At 38.3% G+C, this 25,326-nt stretch overlaps 1 protein-coding gene across 1 annotated transcript in view; it reads right to left on the bottom strand.

The window, feature by feature from the left end:
• Positions 1-2,943: 2,943 nt before the first annotated feature.
• LPIN1 (lipin 1) overlaps positions 2,944-25,326 on the bottom strand; it is a gene marked incomplete at both ends in the record, with an annotated part of 29,826 nt that continues 7,443 nt past the window's right edge. Inside the window, 12 exons of the mRNA XM_010289344.1 lie at positions 2,944-3,058; positions 4,862-5,014; positions 7,188-7,274; positions 8,900-9,048; positions 10,689-10,833; positions 12,849-12,925; positions 14,372-14,464; positions 17,326-17,395; positions 18,770-18,863; positions 19,996-20,183; positions 21,523-21,616; positions 23,276-23,585. Coding sequence (XP_010287646.1) covers positions 2,944-3,058; positions 4,862-5,014; positions 7,188-7,274; positions 8,900-9,048; positions 10,689-10,833; positions 12,849-12,925; positions 14,372-14,464; positions 17,326-17,395; positions 18,770-18,863; positions 19,996-20,183; positions 21,523-21,616; positions 23,276-23,585 — 1,575 coding nt within the window. The remainder of the gene's footprint in view (positions 3,059-4,861; positions 5,015-7,187; positions 7,275-8,899; positions 9,049-10,688; positions 10,834-12,848; positions 12,926-14,371; positions 14,465-17,325; positions 17,396-18,769; positions 18,864-19,995; positions 20,184-21,522; positions 21,617-23,275; positions 23,586-25,326) is intronic.

Below are 25,326 nucleotides of genomic sequence, written 5' to 3' on the forward strand. Positions count from 1 at the left end.
GGTGTCCAGCCAGGGTCAACCCACCACAGCGTTATACCAAGTATCTTGCAACAGTGTACAGAGGTTAAAACATAACTGACTAAAGAGAGATTAGTTTTGTAAGGACAAGGTCAGAAAAGGAAATCACAACAACTGCATCTACATTAAAACCCCCGGAAACTCTTGTCTCCCGAGTTCAGATTTGTGCCACACCCATACATTAACTCCAAGTCAGAGCAAGGAGGAAAGAAGGGAAAGCAAGGAACATATGCCAGAGGAGCAGCAGTGAGCCCCAGCAGGTAATGCAGATGCAACTCTGGGAAGTACGATTAGCAGTAAGATGTAAGGAAAGCGATGAATAAGTTTTGATCTAGACTGAAGAAAAGCTTGACAAAAGCAAAGATGAACATTAACTACCAGAATATAAGAGCAAAACCAAGCTTCTATTTTGCTAATGTAAATCATTGGATATGCATTTAAAAGCTGAGGTGGTGAAAGACTGGAATGTTAATGAAGATATAAAGATTATTTTTATCTCTATATTGTAAAGACTGTTCCAAAAAAATTAAGTAACTGAATAAAAGTGAACAGCAGTCACTTCAAGAACCCAGCATCCTGGCAGTCCATGCACTACCTACACCTGTAACATCCATGAGTACTGAAATTTCACTGATTTTATTTCAGCAGAAAAAAACAAAGCAAAAAGCCAAAACAAGCAGCACAGACAGAAAATGGAGAAAGTGATGACCCTGATCTTCACAAAGCCAGTGGCACATCTCACACCTGAAGATTGCACTCTAGCAGCAATCAGAGGAGTGAGTGAGCAGTAATTCCTTTAGAAACATTAACTGACTGCTTTACTCAAAATTTTGTTGAAGTATGCATGAAAAAAATTATTTGATTTCCCTGAGGTTCAAAAAAAAATGGAACTAGACCTTATCCATAATACAAAACCACAAAAGCGTCTAAAAAGTTATTTCAGAACCACGTGTTTAAAGGTACCTTGATAACGGAAATTAATCTGCGCATGATATAACAACCTAATATAGCAATTGGACAGTGAAGACCTCCTGTCCTCCCTGACATAATACTTTTAAAAATGTAATTTGCTAAAAGATGAAGCTGAAAAGGTTGCTGTTCATAAATGTCAGCAACCCTAACAGAAATATGAGACAAATGTAGAAACAAAGTCCCATCAGAAAGGCATGCTGAATTCTCTCAAATGTATCACAGAATCATTAAGGTTGGAAAAGACAACATCCATGGTTTTAGTGCCAAAATATCTTGCCAGGCACCTTTAGATTTAGGCATCTAAACTGCCTGGTCTCTGAATGTTCATATTCACACTGGCAATGGCCAGTGTCCACATTTATACTGATAATTTCCCCAAGCTATCAACCTTTCTGCTAGTGAACGTATCTCAGCCCTTACAGCGCTGAGCACCTAGGACTGGAACCCACGGTCCTTGGGAGCTTCAGTGAGAAGCCTTTAGCTCTCCTGGAGTCAATGGAGAAAGATGGTCACCTAGCACCTAAATAAATTACTCTCCAGATGTGTCCCGTTTCTCTCCACCGACTAAAGAAAGAGGTAACCAACTGAAGTGTTCTCTTGCTGACCGTACTAGGAAATACGAAGGGTCAAGGACCGTTCTCTTAAGACTGAAATGGTAGGCCAGGATACAGGCATACAATTAAGTGGGTTTAGCTTCCAAACCAGGGTGGATGCACCCAAGCTGCATGCCAACGGTCCTTAGCTGTAAACCCTACACTGGTGTTACCAGGTTACTTGTTACACGTTAATATGCTACGCATCAGCTTCTACAGCAAATACTGCCTGACAATACAGAGCTGGAGGAAGTACCAAATGCTCTGTGGGGCTCCTGGGCACAAATAAGGGGCCCATCTGCCTAATTCAGTTAGCATCTAAATTTAGGTGCCCACTGAAACTGCAAACATCTAAAGTAGGTCTTACATATACGCCCTTCTGTGAGCAGGATGCTTTCAAAGATTTCAAAGGCACCTATAATGTTATCAACACTAGTAAACTGAACAGTGTGAGTGCCAATCCTCAGACATGGAAGTCTCTTGACATTGTGCCAGAATTATTAAACTCTGTGCACCCCTCCCCTCAAAAAAAAAAAAAAACAAAACAAACAACCCAATGGAAACCAACCTCTCCACACTCCCACATACACACATACATCCCAATTTGGCTATATCAAATACACGCTGGGAAGAGTCCATGCCCCCGGCTAACACAGCGATCATATCCAGAAATTGCCTGGAAGACTGCTAGCTGCCTCTGCCAAAACAGTCTCTTGGATCATGCTAACAGTTTAAAAAATGGGACAGTCTCATGCCAGGGTCCCTAGTCCCTGAGACTGTTTTATTTTCGGGATGCATAAAAATATTCTTTGGGCCTGGACAGGAGTAAGAAAAGCTTATAGCCCAATTATACAGCCTTCAAATGGGTGAGAGATATCCATCTTCTCCCCCTTCTGTGTCAAACAACACACCACTTTCCAAGCAAAGTAGAACCTTTGATTTCAGTGGGACATCCAAGCACTTTTGAATGTACTTAGAGTTTGAACAGTAAGTCCCACCAATATTAATCTGAAAAATTTTTCGTCTGTCCACAGGTATCTCACTGACACTGTATCAGTGTGGAGTAAAGTGAGATCAGTGTTTTCACACAAGTTTAAGGGTTTTTTAGTTAGGATTTCAACCAGTATTTACTGTTATGCTAACTTATGCACATATAATTACTTTGCTGCTCTTCCACCCCTGTTTGCATCCTACATTGTGAGATCTTTGAGGAAGATCCTTTTATATTTCCCTTTGTACTGGGCCCAATAAAATATTCTTAATTCCCTTTTAAAGCTTCTAGGTTCTAACATAACAGAACCATGAAATAACAGCAATGTTTCAGTTCTCTGCAATAGAAATAAATTGAGCTATTACTTACAGCAGGTCTGTTTCCAAAAGCAGCATAAAAGGGTTCTGTGTTAGGGTAAAACAAATTCTTGATGTCTGTCAAACACTGAACTTTAAATTTTTCTGGCTTCTTTTCTATCACCTCCCTGAAATGATAAAAAAGGGAGGCTGAGTAAGTACACATGAAATATAGCACAAACCATTTTATTTTCTTTATTCAACATTTTCACCCATCTCGATACTCCCACAGAGCCCCCACCCTTCTCCAATAAATCTTCATTTGGAAATCACAGCACCCATGAAGACAAAATAGCATTCCCAAGCTTACATAATGGGCACAGTAAATAAATCCTCTGAAACAAGGTAACTTCTGTTGAAACCTATGTTGTAAAGATGGTACTGAGCAAGGATGGTTGACTACAGGGAGTAGCTGCTAAATAGAGACTTATGAGACATAAATTGTCAACTGCAGAATGATTCATAGATTGTATTAGCCTTCACTGTGTGTAACTTTTTTTTTTTTTAAAGGGTTGTAATTACCATATGTGCTAGAAGCACCTCAGCCTGTTAAGATACTTCTACAGTCAGGATCCTCCATCACTGCTAATTAGCAAAAGTGAAGGAATAAAGGAATCATCTATTTCTCTTCAGTTGCTCCTTACAGAATAGAGAATTCATTAATGAACAGAGGAGTTATCTCATCTCTGGGCAAAAGTCCTTTCACAACAGCTTCTCTTGGCAGGGAGGCTGAACAGGTGGCAGAGTCTGGAGTTCCCATAACATAGAAAGATGCCAGCATGACACAAGAGTGCTTAAGCTCAGAATCCCACATCCTAGCACCAACACATATGTCAAAGAAGATGTGAATAGTACAGAAGCTTCATAGGAGTAATACAGTCCTTTGGAACAGCAGCTCCGTGTATAAATCAAAGTTTAAGAATGTGCAAAAGAGGAATAAACCCATCTTTCCTCAGTCTTGCATACACCTGATCTCAGAGCCCTCAAACCCACAATAACTAAATCTATGGATAACAATGAAGTCATGTATTGCCCACACATCACAGCAGTTGCAATAGTGTACGCTGAAAGATGGGCATTCTTTACTCTACACAAGATACCAAAAAGAGTATCACTTTAAATTTATTTCTAGATATGAGGAGCAGAAGATAACAGTAACTACCCTTTCACTGCATTTTTTATTTAATCAGGCTAAGAAGTGTATGGTAATACCTCCACGGTCTCTTATATTTAGAGCACGACTGGTAACACAGCCTGTAGCATGTCACTCAATCAGGAGAGCATCTGAACAACCTTCCATTAAAAACTCTAATGAAATATATTCTGTCACAGCAGCTTTTAACAGCTTCAAATATTTTCAGTAACCACTTGACATGCTTCACTGAATTAGGAGAAGGTACAATATTCATAATCTGCACTATTATTATTCACTTATTACAGTTCAACACGTAGAAAGAACAACACTGTCCACACAGAATACCACAGTGCAGTCAGGAGTATAAAAAGTTCACTTCATTTTCACATTAATTTCTTCAAAACCCACCAAGTAATATTCTTCCACAAAAAATGCTTATGCCAATTGGAACACTTTACAAGTCAAGACTAGACTGTTTGTTACTAATATGTGAATATTTTTCCCATAGCTAAATATTAACATACCATGTTAAATACCTGAAGTCAACAGGTAGTACCTATTGGTAAAGAGTGAACACAGATGTATACTGAGGCATCTCTAAGAGATAACCTAAGCAATGTGACTATCTATTGAATGTTGATTTTTCTCTAATAAAATTTCTTATTAATTAAATTTTGCACCAATATGTAAGAAAAAACATTATTAATGATTTCAAGCACTCCCATAAAAAAAAGCTGAGAATTCAGCCTCCACCAAACTCTGAGTTTCTTTCTGCATAAAAGTAACACTTCAATACCTGTGAAAAGCTGAGAATAAGCTGCTTGGACTCAGCAACACTGGCCCTTGAGGCAGCACAGTTCCTCGTTCATTGACCCAGTGCAAGTATCCTCTGGTCATGTCTGCCATTCCAATAGCACGTGCTGAGCAATACAAAAATTTATATCCATTTCTGTGAACAGAAATAAAAGAAGAAATTACTGTAAAAATAAAGCAGGTATTTTGACCTTAATAATTTGGTGGGTTTATTTTTATGTGAATCAAATCATGACTGTTAAGCAAACTTATGTTTAACCTAGACGTATTTAAAAGGGCTAAAACCATTTATGCCAGAAACTGGGATAATTAAAATCCGCCTAACTCCACTGCAGTTAGTGATTTACACCTAAAGAGGGCTCATTTATCTCTGGAGTTCTCATGGTTTATGACTTATGATTCTTATGGTTTTCTATCTGCTCCTGCATAGTGGAACCATACTCCTTAGAATTAACTGAAATGCAATCTGCTGAGAGGAAAACACTTGGCATAAAGCACACAACGGTGTATTAGCCTTTGCTGTATTAACAGTGTTGTATTCCTGCCTCTTCGGCCTCTGCAAAAGAAGACTATGTGCAGCAGTAATCTCTTCCTTCAAGTCAGAGCAAATTTGAAGTTCAAAACACAATATTAGGAGTAATCTTTGACTTGACGCTGAAATAAAAGTTCTGGCAGACGTCACAGGTTACCCTTGGTTCTGTTCATGACATAACAGAGTCCAGTGATGATAGTTCAACTTAGTGGCAATTTACTTTGCAAGTCCTATAAAGAAATTGTTGTTCATAAAATAAAGAAATACTGTATTCAGTGCACGCATGGTCATTAAATCTAACTATTGAACATTTATATGGTGTTCAGCTGTAATATCTAGCCCCTACATAATTAACTCAGTAATTTGAAAACCAACATGACTCAGATCTATTTTTTTCTCCTATGTTTATGATCACCAAAGACCTAACAATTGACAATGCCGGCAGGCATAGAAATAACAACTGCAATTAAAAAAATTAATTAACATTTTCACCAAATGTAATGCAGAGGTTACACACATAACTCAATACTGCTCAGCATGTGAACTCCCAGGCTGTCCCGTCTGTTCTGTGATCACGTATGTCTATATAGAATAAAAGCACAGACAAGTGTCTCTGACATAATTTAGATTCCATCATCCATAATTTATAACTCGTCATTCATGTAAAACAAAAAGCAATAAACAACCCCTAGCATAACCCTAGTACACAGAACAAACCAGATTAACTAAGAGGACAGTTGTGATGTGTACCAGAGGCTCGTCAAACATTTACGGTAATTTGAATATGTAAGAATAGCTGAATTTAATACAACAAAAGAAAACCAATTTTATTTTCTACATAAAGCAGAAATATCAACCTGAACAGACACCAATCAGTAATCCTCCTTGTAAAAGTTAAAATCTGAATGCATAACATCAGAATATATCTGATCCCGTTCAGACATCAATTAATTTTTCTCATTTCCTTTTTTCTCTCGGTTGCTCATCACTAAACTCACCATACTCTCAGCTGTTGATTCTTCAGTGTACTACAGCTTGACTACATTGCAAAAAGTTTCCAGGGAACCAACAGTACACCTGTACTCTTGCATTAGAGTAGAAGCATTCCCACACATCACCCCATGTGAGTTGGTATGATCTGACTATTTTTCTCCTGTTCAGATTCATCAGAGGAGAGATCCCCAGTTTTCTGGAATACATTGTTCTAGGTCATATCGGGATACTCTCCCTGTTAACTGACCTAAAGCACACCTGTTGCCCAGTATTTTTTCAATAGCTAATGGAAAAAAATAGTTTTTTCAAAACATCATTAGATCTCAGGTATATTGAACTACTTTTTGAAGATGCCTATCTTTGTCCATGGATTACACAGCGAGTATACAAGCCACAAGTAAACATGCTGAAACCAGGTCCTTCTACCCAGAGTGGCACAGAAGGTATTTATTGCTGTGTAGATCAGCTCGTGAGCCGCAATATGTGGTGTTACTCAAAGTGGTGTTGCAAGGTAAAAGCCAGTTCCTCAGGCTCTTCACAGCATATGTCTTATTGGACTTTCAATGCCTTTACAGGCTTTTTGCTTTTGGTATCACAAAGTAGGTTTTGCTCTGGATATCACACAGCAGATGTTTACACTGTGTAAGCATCACAGAGTGACAAGATACTGATAAAATTGTCACCCTTATAGGTTAAGAGAAGCCTAGAGAAATTTAATTCTTATGTGCAAATGAATAAACACAAACGAGCCACAGATGCACGAACAGTTTTACTGAATACTCACTGGCTCACTTTATGGTACAACTTCGCAATCCCTTGGTGTGTCCAGTCTTTGCCAAGAGTTGGCAAAATATGACCTAAAGTATCTGACCTGCACAAAGGAAAAAACAATATAATTGAACAGAAGAAAAATCCACAATACTTATAATCACAGATGAGGCTAATATAAACCACATTAACGTGTTTGGCTAGTGGCAAAGGAAAACAAGGTTGTCTGTAAGGTACTGACTGTGATCAGAAGAGAATGATTTTACTCCCCTTTCTTTGGAGATACACTGCCCTGCTCATCCTTGGCCATGTTGTTTTAACTACTCTTGTGCCCCAGTATTTGTCTTCATGGATAAGCTCGTGACCCATAAGGTAACATGGAAATTACAGCATATAGGCTATCAATTAGAGCTGTGCAGTAGGCCTGCCAGCACCAAGCATACTTTTTGAGGTTTACATTAAATGTTTACTAAACAAACCAAATCTACCCATAAGGGAAGCTTATGGGAAATTACAAGCATGAGAAGTGACATTCTGGCTTATTTCAAACTAACTTATCCACATAAAGCCAGCATCTGGTCACGTATAAAGTTATACCAGTTTCCATGCTATTTCCCGCTTTGAGAATGAGAGAAAATTATTTACACTACAATAACATCTAGAAACTCAAACAGATGAGCACCTCACTTGACTAAGCATTATACAGATACACAGCAAGAAATCTGCGCCCTGGGTATCTTGCATCTTAGAGAGAAAACATTAGGTAGTGGCTTAGGATGGATTATGCAATGGTATTATAAGGTGAAGTGATTCAGTAACTCTCTGGTCAGCTCAACAGCAGAGAGAAGAGTAGATCCCATTCATTTTATTGGAGCTTAAGAAAACAAAGGCAGGGGAGAATATTAATTTATGTTGGCACAAGAAAAAGGTTTGCCCTATAATGGATACATCACAAGGAAGAAGAGAGTTTCAGTTTAAATTAAGTATTTTAATTCACCCCAGGTTGCTCTCGGAAATTAATTTTCCTTGTTCTTTTTTCTAATTACATATAGCTAAGTTAGATTTGTTTCAAAATCAATTTATTTCAAACTCAAAGCATTTCATTTTAAAAGGTCAAAAGAAAATGCTTATATTTTTATTATGTGTTTCCCTGTTCCACGTACAATTGTTTTCCCCAATGTTAAATAAATAAGTAACTAAAAATCAGCGAGTGAGTAAATCATTTTGGTCACTCCAAAATTGTGGGTTTCACCCAAAGTACTAATCTGAAACTTTCCATCAAATTCTAATTCTGACATTCATTTCGGAGTCTTGTCTTCTAAATAATAATGCCTCTCACTGGAAGGCCCCAGTAACGCTTTTTAAAACAGAATTCACGTGTTTCTTCTTTTTAATGTAGCCAGCGTACTTCATAAGCGTGATGTAGCAAAAAGGTTACAATTTTGCCAAAGGTCCTCCAATACTAATGTAAATATTATCATGAAACACCAACAGGTAACAAATAATGGGCACATATGGCATGCATCTTTATAAAATTAAGAACTCAGCTAATGATTCTTGCATTGTTCAAAAGCCAAACAAAATAAAATTTAAAAAAAAACACTCCCCTCCCCAACCACTAGAATATGATGATTCGGTGACTCAAAATTCCCCGTTAATTACTTTCTCCTTTAGTCCCAAGGACAACTCGTCCTTGCGGATAAAGCCTCTTCCTGTTCATGAACTCACCGTGTGATTGTTCCGTCAATGTCCGAAATAACAACTTTATCATCCCAATTCCATAGGTAAATGGTGCCTTCGCAGCGGCAAGTGCCTTGATACTGTGTTGTAACACTAAAGGTCACATCATTGGGGCCATTCTTCAGCTTTAAGCTTTTCTGCAAGACATTATCAGCAGGATGATCAACAAACCGAGCATATGAAACAAACACAGTGCAAACAAAGCCACAGATGACCATTGCCTTGATCACACCGAATCTCACTGCTTTCAGCAGAGCTGTTGTCTAAGTAGCGATAGCAGAGGTTTGCCCTGTGTGGTGTACATTAGGCACTGATTTATAGACCTGAACAAAACAAACAAACAAACTTCTGTTTCACAGTCAGGGATATTAAAAAAAAGAAAAGAAAAAAATCATTTAAGTGAACAAAGTTCACATAAACAGTAACGAATTATGGGAAAGGGACTATCTCTAGGAATTTTCCATTCTGAGATACAGATACATAAGCAGAGAGAAATGTGGGTTACAAGGAGTTCCATGAACTCTAATTAAGAGTGTTTATATGGGGATTTGTGTTCTATGACATTACATCTCTTTCCTGTAATATGGAAATTTCTCACACCATATGACCTATTACCCTTCAGTCTCCACCAAATTTCCTTAACTCTCCCACTTCTCTACCCTTCCCTCCCACTGTCTCCTGTGTCACTTAGCAACACGCAGGGCAAGGGACTGCTGATTTGATTCTATTTGTGGACCTAACTATTCATTTTCACAAAACCTGCAGGAGTGTAAAATTTTAAGTGTCTCTTTTTCTTAGTCACATTTCACTGCAATTTTTCAATTAGTTAAAAAGTGAAAAGGAGGTGGCAATACAGAGCAACTGATGGGTAACCGATGAGTCTCACCCACTGTTTCATCAAAAAACGAATCTAAAAGTTGGTTTAGCTTCAGCTAATTTCTACAAGGGTTCTGAATCTGAAAAGTATCAATATATTTATTTGTGTAATTCTTGCTTTCTGTTTGTTATAGAAGATTACCAACACATCCCATCTTGTCTCTTGGGAAAAAGTCTACATTTCTTACAAACTGTTCAGGCAGTGAGTGATGGGTTGTTTGATGCTGTACGTCTTGTGTTGGCTTCCTTCAGAAAATTAATTGGCTGTAGATAAGATGACAAAAAGTACTTCCCTAAAGTATCTCATTTTTCCAGATCAAATTGGAATGTGCAGAACACAGAACTGTAACAGTTTTGTCACCATTAGTCAAAATGCCTCTGTCACAGAGGAAGAGAATTGTCTCCCAAGAAGTTAATAGCCTGGCCTCATAGTAAATTCACAAGCAGCTCTTTCAGAAGTCACTAACAGAAAATTGTATTTATGTAAAATGTGACTGTCTGCCTATGAATAAGGGGAAAGGATGAATAAAAAGGGGAAAAAAAAAAGAGAAAAGAGAGAGAGGCCTGTGGGTTGACATATACACATCATACATAATACAAAAAGGTTGTAGTTCCAGTACGCTTTTTCAGGTGACAAATACATACTTTGGAATTTACTTTTGATATTTTTCTAAATTGGATCCCATGTCTCCCAATCGCTGAACCCCAGCACTTGTTGCAAGCTACAACATTCATGCTTAATACTGAAAAGAGAAGGGAGAAGATTTTTTTTTTAATATAGTAAAAGAGAGAATTAAATGCAAGACATATGAGCTACTTAAGTTTTGCAAGCCTCAATCACAGCATTGTTCATGTTGTATTAGAAATGACATTTCAGAACAAGAATGTAAAATTAACTCACAAGCTGGTCAGAAGTGAGTCGAAGCGTTTTTTTGTAACTGATTCCAGACAATAATGAGAGATGACTTGAGCTGGTTTGTAATGACCCGAGGTTTTGTTTGGCAGCTCTAGGGTCTTCGTCGCTTGAAGAAGATTCATCTTTTATTCTGGAACATTGCACACACAGAAAATGATGCTATCATGTCAGTAAACGCATCTCAGCATCCATTAAAAATGCATTAACAGTGAGTCACCAAATAAGTCATTGATTCTCTGCTCCTAAGTACTGTCTCACAGGAGGTCATTCACATCATGACTTTAAATATATCAATGAAGTGCTGAATTGTCATTCATGCATGTTCCCCATTATTCGTACTTGGATTTTTCTAGGCACTCGCTTGTCTATAAACTAGCCGTCATTACTTAAATTTAATGGATGTAAATTAATGTGCCATGTTGACTCAGAAATCTCATCGTGGTAAAAAAAATAATTCCCATTAGATACTGTAACTACAAAAATTCCTCAGTTCTCAGATGAAGAAAGAGGAGTTTGTTATGCTGGCTTGCTTTCTCCCCCAGTCTCCCAAAGAATTTATCAATTAATAAAAAAAAATCCAGGCGATGGAAATTTTATTATAGAAAGTAACTCCTCTTTCTCCTTCAGTAAGCAACTTTAGATCATTGGATTATTCTTTTCCAGGATTTGCACAATTAACCCATTCAGGATATGATGATGAAAAGTCATAAAACCTGAGCTCCTGTACATAATTCTGTTTAAATACACATCAGTATAATTTATTTTTTTTTCTGCTACAACCATTTTTTCAGAAATTTGTTAAGGATATTTTTCTTCAGGGAGAAAGTTCTCGTAACAGTAAACAAATCTATCACCTTAGGTGGAAGGTAAAGTTCAGATCCTACAAATCTCATCACCATTTGGGCTCTTATTTCGATCACACCTGGATACAGTTTCATGTTAGGAAGTCTTGACCCAACATCAGGGTACCGCATGTCATGACCAGCAATGTTTAAAAGCCTATCTTAGCCTTTGTAATATCAGACCTCAGAAGCTTTACTCAACATCCCGCTCGTCGCATTCTGCTTGTAAGCAATAAATTCTTAATGACAGATTTCTAAGGTCAGTTAAAATGTAAACAAAGAACGCCAATTACAGAATCTAGTCTGCTTGAAGTCTTAATCCCACTTTAAAGCTTATCTTTAAACAACCATGTAAGAAACAAGAGACCTAAATGTCACTTGTCATCCTTAAAAAGAAAGCCTTTCCAATTTATTCTGTGGCACTCTCACAGTCAGAGAGGAAACTGAGGTAACAGCTAGTCTCCCACAGGATGAGGAATCCTCCTTCCAGCACATGCTCCTGGACTGCAACTGCTGACCTCCAGAAAGAATGGCAGTTAATGCCTTTTTGTTTCGTAAATGTGATCCTTGAAATTAACTTAATGAGCATAAAGCATATTTCAATCTGGCCCTTTTCAGCTCTAGGTGCAGACAGCATACCAGACGGGCTGTCTTCACAGTAAGATCTGTATGTCCAGCAAAGGGGCAAGGTAGGAGAGCTGTCCCTGGCTAACTCATCCCTCTAAGGCCTCCAAAGCACGTTAAAGCTCGTCTTATGGAATCCTCCTGAAGGAGAGATTCTGGCCATACACTATGATTAGTTTGGAGCACAAGAGCACAAGAAGGAAGAGATTGAAAGAAGTAATAGGAAGCCATGACTATTGACTGTGAAAAAAAAAAAAAAACAACTCTGGAAAGTCTTATGCCCACAAACTTGCCAAAATACGCAGGAACAAGTTGTCAGGCCATAAACATAAGCAAATCAGAAACTGGAATCTGACAACAGCACGAGGTCATCTATGATGCTCCCTTGAAAATTCTAGAGAGATACATAAAGCTTCAGAGAACTGCTGCAATTGCTGTTTGTTTTCAGTGTGTGTCACACAGCTACCGGCCAAACCACAGAAATGCCAGAGCGCACTCGCAAGGTCTGCAACCCTGCCATGGGTAGAGCCTTCCTATCTGCACTTATGTGGTGCAATGAATAACAACTGAAACATATCTCACAGATGCAGTATTTCTTTGTTCAAGTATAAGAGGTAGCTTGCTTTCATTTTAAATGGTAACTCCTGCTCATTTCAGGTACAGATAATTTTTGGGCTACCTGTTTGCCATGCTCATCTGTGAAGAGTCTTCTCCTGTAAGTCCACCCCCACTCATACCTTGCTCTGGCTTTGTTTCCTGTAAAAATACAAGTATAAGAAACTGTCCATCTCCTGTTGGGCAGAGAGCAAGAGTTTTTAGAAAAATATTTGAAAACCAAATTCTGTCTTGTACAGACTTGGTAAAAATCAACAACATATTTGTTTCCTTTGCTTGTAGGCAAAGTAAAACTTCATGGTTTTCTTAAAGAATAAAGGCTGAACAAAGAACTAAAAATTGCAAATATAAAACTCAGAAGAAGAATTAAGATTTAGTTTTGCATGGAAGAAGCACAGAAATATCAGATTTCACATCTAGTACTGCTAAAGTTCTGGGATCAATCCCATAACTACTCAGATCATGTACCTCAAATAGCTAGATCTCACCTGAAAAAGCAAAGCAAAGTATGACTCCGGAGAAGGAAAAAAACACAACAATTACCCTAGAATTATCATAGAATTATCATAGAAACATTAAAATCTTTAACACAATAAAACTTTACAAACTGCTTTTACCTTAAGTAGATGCTAAGTGCTATCAACTTCATCCCACAAGATTTTTAAATAGTGAACGATTTTGAGACACATAGACAACAATAACATCTCCCCTTATCCATTTATAAGTTCAAGAGATAACCAAATACTTCCACGCAGAGAGAAATTCTAAAAACTTCAACAAACTCTAAAAAATAAAACCTCACTTTCTGAAACCCATACCCACAGATCAGTACAACGGTTATTTCATGCCAAGCTAAAAAAGTTCATCGACTGAGGTACAACCATAAAAATGTATTAGAAATCATTTTCTCCCCTCAAGTACTAATGCTTCAGTAGTATAAATTAATATGAAAAGGTTTTATTAGCCAACTTTAAAGATTAAATATGTCTAGACAGGAGATCAATATTTCATATAAAGTTTTGCTTTTTTTCACTGTTCTTTAATGTTCATCCATGGCTTTAAGACTATCACCACAAACTTCTAATAGAAGTTTCTGAGTTTCTGCTCAGAAAAGAAATTCAGAAAGACTTTAAAGGTAATATATAGCCAGTTTTCCATCTTAGGTTCTGCTGAATTTTACAGCTCACATGACTCATAAATAAGTCTGTTCCTCAACTATCGAAAGAAAGCTGCAGAAAGGTAAGTAATCTGCACAAAAACATTAAACTAGTGGCACAGCTCTTTGATTCTAAGTTCTCAAACACAAATTTAATCCATTAGAAAATACTGCCTTAGGTTTGTGTAATGAAAATAAATGCAGAACCAAAACACTGCAGGCAAATGTTTCAGGTAGGGTCTGATCCAAAGCTTTCTAAAGCCAAGAGAAGTTAAACTTTAGACCCTGTTTCAACATCTTTTAATGTGTATATCCTCAGTCAAACTGAATATTGAGGTACTCTCAGAAGCAAAGTTCTGAGGGCATAATATGGAGGTATCCAGCCTTCCCACTGCAACCAGAAGGAAACTCTGCTTGCTGCTTAAACTTACCTCTTTAATAGTGCTGTTCCTCCCTCGCCATGAAAACCACCACCTTCCACCTTTTTTGGGCATCTTGTCCCTCATTATAGATTCCACAGTGGCCTGTGATAAATGGATGGTAACATAAAAAAAAACCAAAACAAAGGACAACCTGATATATGTAAATGAAAGTAAGTGTCAAACACACAATTTTAACTGATAATAAATAGAATAAAAGTAAACATACTGTCTGTGGACCATAAATTCTACTAAAGCAAAATCTAATGGTATCCAGAGCTGCTCTGAAGTAACTTAAGCATGAATACTTTATGGTATTTTTAAAAGGAAAATGAAAAAGAGATAAAATCAAAGAAGAAAAAAAAAGCATAAATAGATATTAGTATAATGTCTAGAATGGAGGAGCTACTGTTTTTAAGCTGAAGTTACTTAGTGCAAATTATATTTTAAAAAATGAAAAATATGATTCCTGGAGTAGTGCTCATACAGAACAGTTACAAACCCACATGCAAGACGGTTATTCTCATTTAAAACGAACTACAAAGTTCACATTTCATCATCAGTTTGGAAAAAAGCAAAGAAGTTACTAGCTTTTATGAGTTTAGTATGCTCCTATGAATTTGACTGGCAATGTTAGAACTATGTTTTTTTAAACCCTGGCTACTTTTCATTGGTTATATATATTAGACCTCAACAGAGAAAAGTTTCTTTCAATTCCCATAATGACTGGAGCCCTACGCATTGTAACAAGGAGAGCTGAATTCTTTCACTCAGAAAGCAAGCAAAAGACAAAAGGGGAAAATATTACAGTAACGGTGGCCACAGTGTTTGGTACACCCTAAAACAGCTTAGCCACTGGCTTTCTGAGATGATAGCCTCCACTGCAAGCAAAGTCACCAAAATAAAACCATGACATCAATTAGTGATTTAAAAAAAAAAATCAATGATTCCAAAAACTCTTAGCAGTTGAGAGAGGGTTAAGTTCAGCCAATGTATGGGACAATGCATCCCTTTTCTCAATTTTCCATAGGTTCTCTTTACTACACCATCTAAAGTATATGAGAAAAGAAAGAAATGACACAGGAATAAAGTTGAGCAAACAAGTTGAGAACTTCTTAAACAAAAATAAGAAAAACAAGCAGCAGATGGAACTGAGAATGGAATGCCACTGTTGAGAACAATGGCTACAATTTAAGGAGGTTCTCAAAACATACGGACAACATCAGGCAGACACCCTATTGACTTTTAAGTGAGATAACTCACGTGATTACAATTAGACACATGGTTAAGCGTATTTTGCAGAACATGAGTGATTTTTTTCTCCAAAAACTCCAGTTTTCAATCACTTCATAAAGCCTGTTTTGATAAAGTATCTTAATATTCCAGTTCCTTAGTTCCATTATTACAGCAAATCAATACTCCAATTAACAAGTCATTAAGAAAACCAGCAGGATGACTGGTAGCATAAATAAGTAATTCTGGTTTCAGAGGTACAGTTCAGCCAAGTAAACCTTCCCAGTCATAGGGACTGTTCTAACTATATGTTCTGGCTTCTCCACTAAGTTAAAATCGCACTGTCTGGAAAGTTACTAGCATTCAGAATATGTTAACCATTTGAAAAAAATTAACACACTGAATTTCACACTCGTAGAAGACTCTTCTTAACTGATAACCTATATGAATAATGGAGTAACCATAATGCTATTGAAAGAATTGCCATTTCCCTTAACTGCAAAAATATTTCATACCAATTCTTTCCATTTATCCATCCTAGGTAAAACCCAAAACACCTGTCTCACATCAAAGTGTTTAATTAAAAATGCAGTTAATACCTTGTGTTATCTTTATTGCCACTGAAGAACCAACAGGCACCTATCAAGGTTGGAATTACTCTGTGGAATTGCCTAACAAATGCAGAGTAGGATAACTACACACCTTCTGAAGGCATTTGAGTTCCATGGGATGAATCCCACCTTTGATGATTACTAGAATATTTGCAGTAAAGCACAAAACATCTGTCTCTGGGACATCCTTGAAATTCAAGCCAGGCTTACCAGATGTTTGGGACTTTTAGGATCAATTTACTTTACACTGGAATGCTACAGTGCAGCTACGCAGGACTGCATACATAGGTAATGCGCCACTAAGAAAGAACACAGTGGTAGAGAGTAACCTGGGCTTTGAAGAAATCTTTATTCCACGTTCATGGCAATAGAGATAGCATTTGAATTCGCATAGATTAAACCCAAAGACAAGTGAAGTGCTGCAAATGGCAGAATGAAAGTTTAGGCTCCAAAATTTACTAAATCCATGGCTAACCAGGATACAAAATAGTGCCAATAGTGATATTACTTCTTTATATACATTTACAGTAGTGTGTATTTCTGTGCTGAGCATCTATGTGGCACCAGGTCACTTAGAATTGGACTAAATTCATCAATGCATTTAATATAAGCCAACATATTTACCTACCACATAGTCATAGCTGTCTGCCACTACCTACCTGGGTTGGTTATGAAAAACCAACCGAGAAACAGAAATTACAGGCCTTCCTTATCCAGTAGTTAAAGCTTATTCGCTGAGATTAAAATTCCTGGCCTCTATTTTTATTTGATAATATATGCTGTATACAGATAAAATGGAAAGCAGTCACCAAGTATTCAGCTACAGCAAACACTAACATGGGTCAGTATAATTTATGCTCATAATCCATATTAATGAAGGAAAACAGGGAGTTTTCCTTCTTCAATATATTTGTAATGACCTCAGCCCAGCAAATAAACACTATTTACAGAACCAAATTTAGTTCTGCTTACTTAGCCCTTAGCGTAAGCTAGATGAATGGTTATGTGTGGATAGATATTACTGATGTGTGGATTCTTTTGTACAATAACCCTCTTCCCTGCCTTAGTAAATTGCAGAATGTCACAACTCCTCCTCTGACCAACCTTCATGTTCAATCTCACCTTTGGCAAAGGTTTCTGGAATGCCTGCATTGCCAGCAGAAGGGGACCAGCTGTTGTCCAGTTGTAGTACCTGGGCATGCAAGAGAGAGAATTACTGCATTTTGTAATCCCAAGGTTCCAATTCACAATCTACCTAGAATATATCATCTGGCAGTTTAAAGCCATGAAGCCTGTTTAGCACAGGTCAAACTCTGGCCTGCACCAGTAATAGTAGACCCACCTTATTCCACAGTATGTTCACAGGTATTTATGGAATATACTTCTCAAGACATGCATGAGAAGCTAGGTCCTTAAGTAGAAATGGCATTTGTCGTACATTCCTCAGGTGCTTGCTACACCTTATTATCACAGCATGAGCTACATCCTTTACAAGCTGTTTTCACTGTTTTTCCATCAAGGAACTGCACAAAAGTTAGGAGCCATAGGATGTCAAGCTTTTGCTATTGTGTGCTGAACATGGGTCAACTCTTGTTACAGACAGTAGGACAAATACAGTCTTATCGTCCATCTGTCTAGCGAAGCTGAAGCTCACATGACATCCAGAAAATAAGACACTCTCACTAAGTACTCCTCTCTTCCCAACATACCAGTAGGCAGGTAAACATTGCCATCAAAGTCAGAGAACTATGGCAGGGAAGCAGTAAGTGCTTCCTTCACCTCAGACCACAGAGAGGGTCAGGTATGAGGCTGTAACATATGCAATACAAACTCTCACATAAGGAAGCACCAGGCACGTCAGATTTGTATAAGCAATGTCTCTGACTAAGGGTAGCCTAAGCTCTATGTGCAGCACAATGCCATGATCTCTCTTCCACTCTGGAACATTGTACGCCAAGTGCCACGAGCTCTCAAGCTAAAACACCCTCCAAAAAGCTGCACCTGGCATAGGCCACAGTGCTGCGCCGCTGCCAGCAATATAAACATAGGAAATAATGTCTTAGCCTTGCAGAAATAGAAGTCTCATGCTCAGTGGGTGAAGTTTGACAAGTCTTAAAAAGCAATGCCTCCATAGAGGCATATTAGCAAAATATTCAGTATATACAGACAACCTGCTGGGTACAAAGTGCTTGCAAGAAGACTGCCATACCCCTGTAAATATTAATCATTCAAACTGGCTCAGGGCAAGCCTTAGCAAGTTCACATCCTATTTCATTTTTAGTCTGCCAATTGAGTGCGAACACTATTAGCATTTAATACTAGCTTCTTGAAATTCAAATTGTGTCAGTTAGCTCTAACAGGTCATCTGGAACTGCTCTTTACTCTCAATTTAAAGGAGGAAAGGTGACTAGAAGGGCCTGAATTCACTAGAGAGTTGACTTTTTCTGGATGAATCTAAGCTATGAACATTCCAAACTTATTTTTCAGCTACAGTGAAACTGATCTAACGCCACAGAAGTGTTTTTCTTACAACAGTTAAAATATTCTTTTCCTGAAATATACTTACTTATTTCCAATCTTAACCACAAGGTTAGGGTCGTCAATGATAGCAGGATTGTCCACAAACTGCTGATACGTTACTGCATGTTCTAAGAATTCTTCTGTGGGTGGGAAAAATTACATATGTAAAGCATGCATTTATAGATGCCTGGGACTGACCAACCTAAACTTTTTAGCATCTCTCAGATACGTAGGTTTCACAGTCAGGGCCAGCCCTTCATTATTAGGGTGCTGAGCTTGGCAGTAATACGGAAGCAAGATGTTCAGAGACTCTCAGTCTCAGAAGATGCTGAGGGTTTCTTTGTTAGCTGCTGCAAGTCTTTCCTGTTCAAAATATAAGCTAAATGGAACAGTGAGGGAGGAAAATCAGGCTTCTAAGCAAGGCAAGGAAGTACTTTGTCATGCCTTTCACGGATCCCCTGTCCAAGTTAGGAGCAGGAACTGCTGGGCTCAACGTATGTGTAAATCCATAGCCAGAAACTTAGTTATCACTTGTGAGGCCTTCAGCAAAATGAAAATGTTTATGAATAAACACCCTTTCCACTGCCTGTGACTCCTTTCACAAAATCTATGTAATTCACAAGTGATCCAGATAACAAATACAACTCCAATAAATCACAGTATATTTGAAATGTTTTAAAAACTAGCCTCTGAACAGCAATCAGTGTAGCATCAGGCTCCTATGATTTTCGAAACTGCAGAAACTGCAAGTCTTAATGCATTATCTTCACAACATGCAGCTGGAAATTTAAAGCACAGAGCCCTGTAAATTATTCAGCTAAGAGTCACACAAGAAACTGGAGGTACAGCAGAACTCAGGTTAGAGTTTCCAACTCCTCCTCCTCCTAGCATCCCCATTTATAAACCACCTTTTTAATTCCCAACACCAACAGCTGGGAATTTCCTAGCTATATACTGTACCAAGTGGCAAAAGTACCATTAACACTACTGTGATACAAAACGTAATACTATCAGGAAATAAAAATAACCAGTAAAATACTTTCAAAAAATTTAGTATATAGTGGATTATTGAAATTTGTTAAAAATCGTAAGCCCTATATATGTCTACTATTTTAAGGATGAAAAATTCTAGGAAACTTCTAATTTCAGGGACAGTATTTATCTTCTCAACACACTTTTGAGTACAGCCACAGGAGGGCACTGCATCCTCGGTCTAGAATGCTAAAACTTGGCTGACAGCACATGCCTGTAATTCAGAAGGTCATTCTGTACCTTTGGTTATTTCTTTGTTGTCAGTAAGGCCTCCACAGAGAGAAATGGCAATGGAGGGCAAATCTCGAATTCCATCCGAGGTGCTTTCAACTCCACTGTCAACACCTGAGCTCCCAACAGACTGCGGAGAGTGACTGGCGGACCGCGGCCCCGCGTCGTTCATGTTCTTGCTTTGGACAGCATCCCCACTGGAAAAGAAAAATCCGGAATTCAGTCTTCATGTATTCATTCCCAACGTCTCTCCCTTCAACAAGCAGTTCTACATCTGAAAGACACTTGGAGAGGGGGCAGGAGAAAAAAAAAAGAATTTTCTTGGTTTTGACATAAAATTTAAACAAAGTAGTATAGGCCTCATGTACCCTCAAACATTAGATTGCTTCTACTTACTTGCCTAAACTAGCCATCTATAATTATAGCTTCACTTATCTACAAGAGATTAAAAAAACAAGACAATAAACTGTACAATCTTAGCAGACAAGATAGTGCTACTATAAGCAGTTACAGCAGTAGAACTACTCCCACACAGGAACAAGAATAAACGTATTAGTTTATTATTTAATTTATACTAATTATATAAAATGATAGCTAAACCCAAAACAAAGGATGTGTATGTTTGTGTATTTGTATTAATGTATATATAAATAAAATACTCTACATAGAAATCATTAGGATTAAAATTTTAAGAAACAATGAATAATTATACCCACTGAAAATCTGTGTATAAAAGAGATCATTATTACAAAGTGCAGGCTCATTAGACTCTGCTTTCTATTCCAGATTTATATGAATGCATTTGAAAAAGGAATTTTCAATCCAACTTTTTTCTCCATATTACTAACCTTTCTCTGTTTTATTGTAATGCTAATATTACAACAGCTGAGTTCCATCAAGCAAGAAAGAAAAATAAAATATGCAGGCTAGTTTAGTTGCTGTTCAATGACTTTAGTCAAATGACTAGAGTATGATGTGGAAAGAGGACTATAAATAAGAGGCTCTAATAAAGATCGGAACAAGTTGCAAATTATATGTTCAGGGTACAGTATTTTCATAAATGAATCTGTTATGCATCATCCAAAAATTATTTTCTAACATTCATATAGGTGACCACTCACAGTAGAACAACATTATAGCAATAATTTTGTGCTAATACTCTTAACAGTAAGATATGTTCTTCACAGTAGTAATAAGCAAGGACATGGGGATAAATATAATCCAGAGTCAATGCTCTCCCAGGGCATGTGAGTAACACAAACATCAGTGTACATTACATAACAATCCACGATCGATATATGATGCTTAACTGACCAAAATAGAAAATCAGTTTCAAGCACACTTCTCAGGCCCAAATTCAGAGCCTTTCCAAAGCTCTAATATTCCTCTCTACAGAGTCTTATTTTCCTTCTGCCTTCACCGCTGCTTGTACTTTGAAAAAGACATCTTATCTAGTTGGCAATGAAGAGTTTGATCTAAATCCGGAAGGTGACAAGAGCTCTTTACATAGCAAAAATATAAGCAAAGGATTTATACTTCTTGGGGAAATAAAGTGCAGCAACTTCTGGATCCATGTCTGTGAGGTCATCTAAATAGACACCATCAGCACCAAGATGCCGGCTTCGTTTGTCTGTAAGGGATGGCACAGATAAGCCTATTAATGAGTATTTTCTGAGTAACAAGCCAGAACTGTTATTACTGTTTAACTATTCATTATAAGATTGAGAAACCAGACAAGTTATAACAGTTTGTGAACTGTATTTGTATAAAATGGTACTGCCAAAAATTTCAAAACAAGTTGCTCATATACATTGTGCAGACTTTGAATATGTAAAATAGGAGAGCAGAGGACTAGTTCTGAGGTAGACTGAAGTCTCCTTATCCCAGACAAAACCACTGGGAATTAGAAGTCAGTGATCACTGTAGGATAACAGCAAAAGGAAAACTTTCTGAGTATTTCCATAGGCCTGTTATCACTGTAAAGCAATCAGAGCATTTAATCTCTGAGAACTGATCTTCAGTGGCCCCTTGCAAAAGGGAAATAACACAACAGACTATACTATAGTCACTAATAGACTATTACTGGCTTGTTATGGAGACAACTGACTGTTTAGCACAAACAACTGATGTGTTGTGTGTGCACATGCACCATTGCAGGGGTCAAAAACACCCCCCCCAGGTCTTTCACTAGTACCAACACACACAGTCATCGCTGTCCTGTTGTTGTTTGTACATCTAGACAAATAACCACTGTAAGGCCAAAACCTAATTTGGAATTCATTCTAAAACCCACAACTTCTCACTGTCCCAACTTCCAACATCAAACATCAGAAAAGCAATCCGAAAAAAAAGTTATGTAAAGACTAAATAGTAACCAGAGTAACTCTGTCATTTTTGTCTTCAAAGACAGTGGAATGCATAGGGAAGTGGCTAAGAAACTTGCATGTTTAGTGATTAAAAAGCAGCTGCACAAACTAGACTTATACAGGGCTTACATAATTATAGAATAATCAGAGCTCTAAAGCATAACATTTGTAAGCAAATAAATTTCATGTGAAGATTCTAACATTTATTATAAAATACCATGGGTATAGAGTGCAGAAATTAAGAAGCAGAAAAGCAGGAAGAGTTGTATTACACAAATTCAGGACAGAACGTGTACCACAGAGAACCAAAGGTTCTGTTGGTCAGGTTGGACGGGGCTCTGAGCAACCTGATCTAGCTGAAGATGTCCCTGCTCACTGCAGGGGGGTTGGACTAGATGACCTTAAAGGTCCCTTCCAACCAAAAGATTCTATGATTCTATGATTGTATGAAATTGCTCATGTGAAACAAAGCATCTTATTTTATAGCAAATCTGTTGTCTGTGCAGAATACATACTACAACTTTGTACTAGAGCAGAGAGGTTCCACAATTACCAGCAACACAGAACAACTCATAAAGTAGTCAGAGGTGAACCAGCAGATCTACAGTCTGCTTGTACCAAAAAGTAAAATCTCTGAATCCATCAAATATGGATGAATTTGGAGCAAGTTTTGCAGTCTTGCTCATATGCACAGAGCTGCCAAAAATCCCAGACCAGGGAGAATGTTCTATCTTATTGCACTGCTCCTTTGAACAGCCTGCTGCACAGCTCAGGTTTTGAAGGTTCTTTCCAAAGCTTATTCCATTCCAGATCTTAAAGTGCCTTCAGGGCACAGATTAATTTATAGGACAATGAGGTGCTTTATCACCATGAAATTTAAAGACAACATCATACGTATAAAAGTGCAGGATCAACAGCTTTACCTTTCTTTCTGGAAGGGGAATCTGTCTTGACAGCTGGTTGGGCTGAGCAAGCTGCAGCTTGTTTTACTTCTTCACTGGCAGGCAATGGTGGTACAGCTGCTCCTGGAGACTCTGTCTCTGGCTTATTTGTCTCAGCCGGTAAGGGCTCGCTTTCATCAGCATTTGCTGCATCTGCTTGTCCAAGGGCAGGCAGAGGAGACACAGTGTTGAAGTCCTCTATAGTAGAACTTTGGATGACCCGAAAGTGAGTGCTTTCAGAAGGATTTACATCCACCATGCTGGGTTCCTTTGCTTTAAGCAGAGAACTGGCCTGCAAGGAAAAACATATGGATTGCTATAAAGAAAAGCTCTTAAAAAATGCAACAGAGTGTAACCTGTTCTGTTCACTCTAGCGAGACTGGATTCTCAAGATAACCAACTACAGCAGAAAGCCACAGCTAACTGAAGTGGAGACTACAAGTGTAGGAAAGACCACTTTGCTTTGCACTTGCTTGCACAAAATTCACCTGCATCTTGGGGTCAGGAAAGATCTGTTCTGCAATGTGGTCTACAGTCCTCATTTCCCACTCACCTGCCTGGGAGCACATCACAGCTCCACCCTGCCCTCCTCCCTTCCTGTGCAAATCCTAGCTTTTCTTCAGAAGGTAACCCTGACCAACATGAGAAGGGAGCACAGACTGGAGTGCCTACACAACTAGGGTGCTCTCAGGGACCAGGTCAGGCATACACTCATTCATCTACCCCAGATTTAGATTTTACATCACTTTATAGGAGCAATTCTAGATCTCTGACTGTGGGACAGGTGGTGTTCTTACAGAGGGGAGCTGAACTCCTACAGCAGCAGCTGTATAGCTGCTATAACTTTTAGGTAATAGCAAACAAACTCTTACACAAAAATCAACAGCATCCAAAGCATAACTCCCAGTTCAGGTATGGCCAGATCAATTCTGAAGAGCTTGGCTAGGGACACAGACAGGGTCTGCTGAGGGAAAAGCCTCCAGGAATAAGATGTGCAATACACACCAGGCTGTGTGACTGGGATAAAAATGAAATGCTGAAATCTACTAACAGGAAACCCTAAATTCTAGATTGGAAAAGCCAATGTGAAACCCCTGCCTGGACCTGTACACTTAAATCAGTTCTCTATGTACAGAAAATAGTTCCCAATTTTCTTGTAATATATGTGAGGAGGAGAATAACATAGAGGTGATGGGACAGCTCATCTTTGGCCCACTAAAGAAGAGGCCAGAGCTCTTCTGAAGGAATTAAGAATTCTAGATCCCCATCCCTGCTTTGTCACTAGCTGCCAACAGTGAATTAAAGATAAATTATAATAGTGCCATTATAACTCTGTTGCCACCACCAAAACACAGAAGTCTTCTTTCTGAGGAGGATACTCACTTCCCTGGCCTGCAAAGCAGGAATTTTGTTTCTTAATACTGTTGCTGACCCCATCACTCCTGCAGTCCTTCCTGCAGAGAAGCCAACCCTCAGCAGAAAGGGGCCAAACCCTGCACCATCACTGCTCCCATAGTTGTACTGACCCGCAGTGTGCTCAGCTGCACATGGCTACTGGGCAGCATGGGAGACAACGCTGCTGGCACACTACAGACCCTGCCATCTAACTGGGCCAAATGGCTTCAAGCAGGAGACAGGCACCAAGCCAGTCAGCTCAGTCAAGAGAACAGCACGTCTGGGCAAGCAGAGATACAGAACTGCAGGTGTTTCTGGATGCTTATGTACCCAAGCAACCCATTTTAATTTTTGTGAATCACACTGCTAACACCAAGCACCCAATTTCCATCTAAGACCATTTATGAATTTCAGTGATTTACCAAAGGAAATTGTGTTTGATTTTATACATTATTTAAGCTCCTAACTTTTGCAAGGCTAGGTTCTCAGGTACTTCCTCATTTGCTACTGTGTATCATTGGTGTTGAGAACATCCATGGCACAAGGCACTTTCCTATACCTCCTAAGGAGCAAGATGCAATTCTCTTTACATAAAATTGCAATGTTTTATGTAAAACAGGATCCATTCCCTGTTCCGC

This window comes from Phaethon lepturus, unplaced genomic scaffold (assembly GCF_000687285.1).
Source record: "Phaethon lepturus isolate BGI_N335 unplaced genomic scaffold, ASM68728v1 scaffold56056, whole genome shotgun sequence".
NCBI lineage: Eukaryota > Metazoa > Chordata > Aves > Phaethontiformes > Phaethontidae > Phaethon > Phaethon lepturus.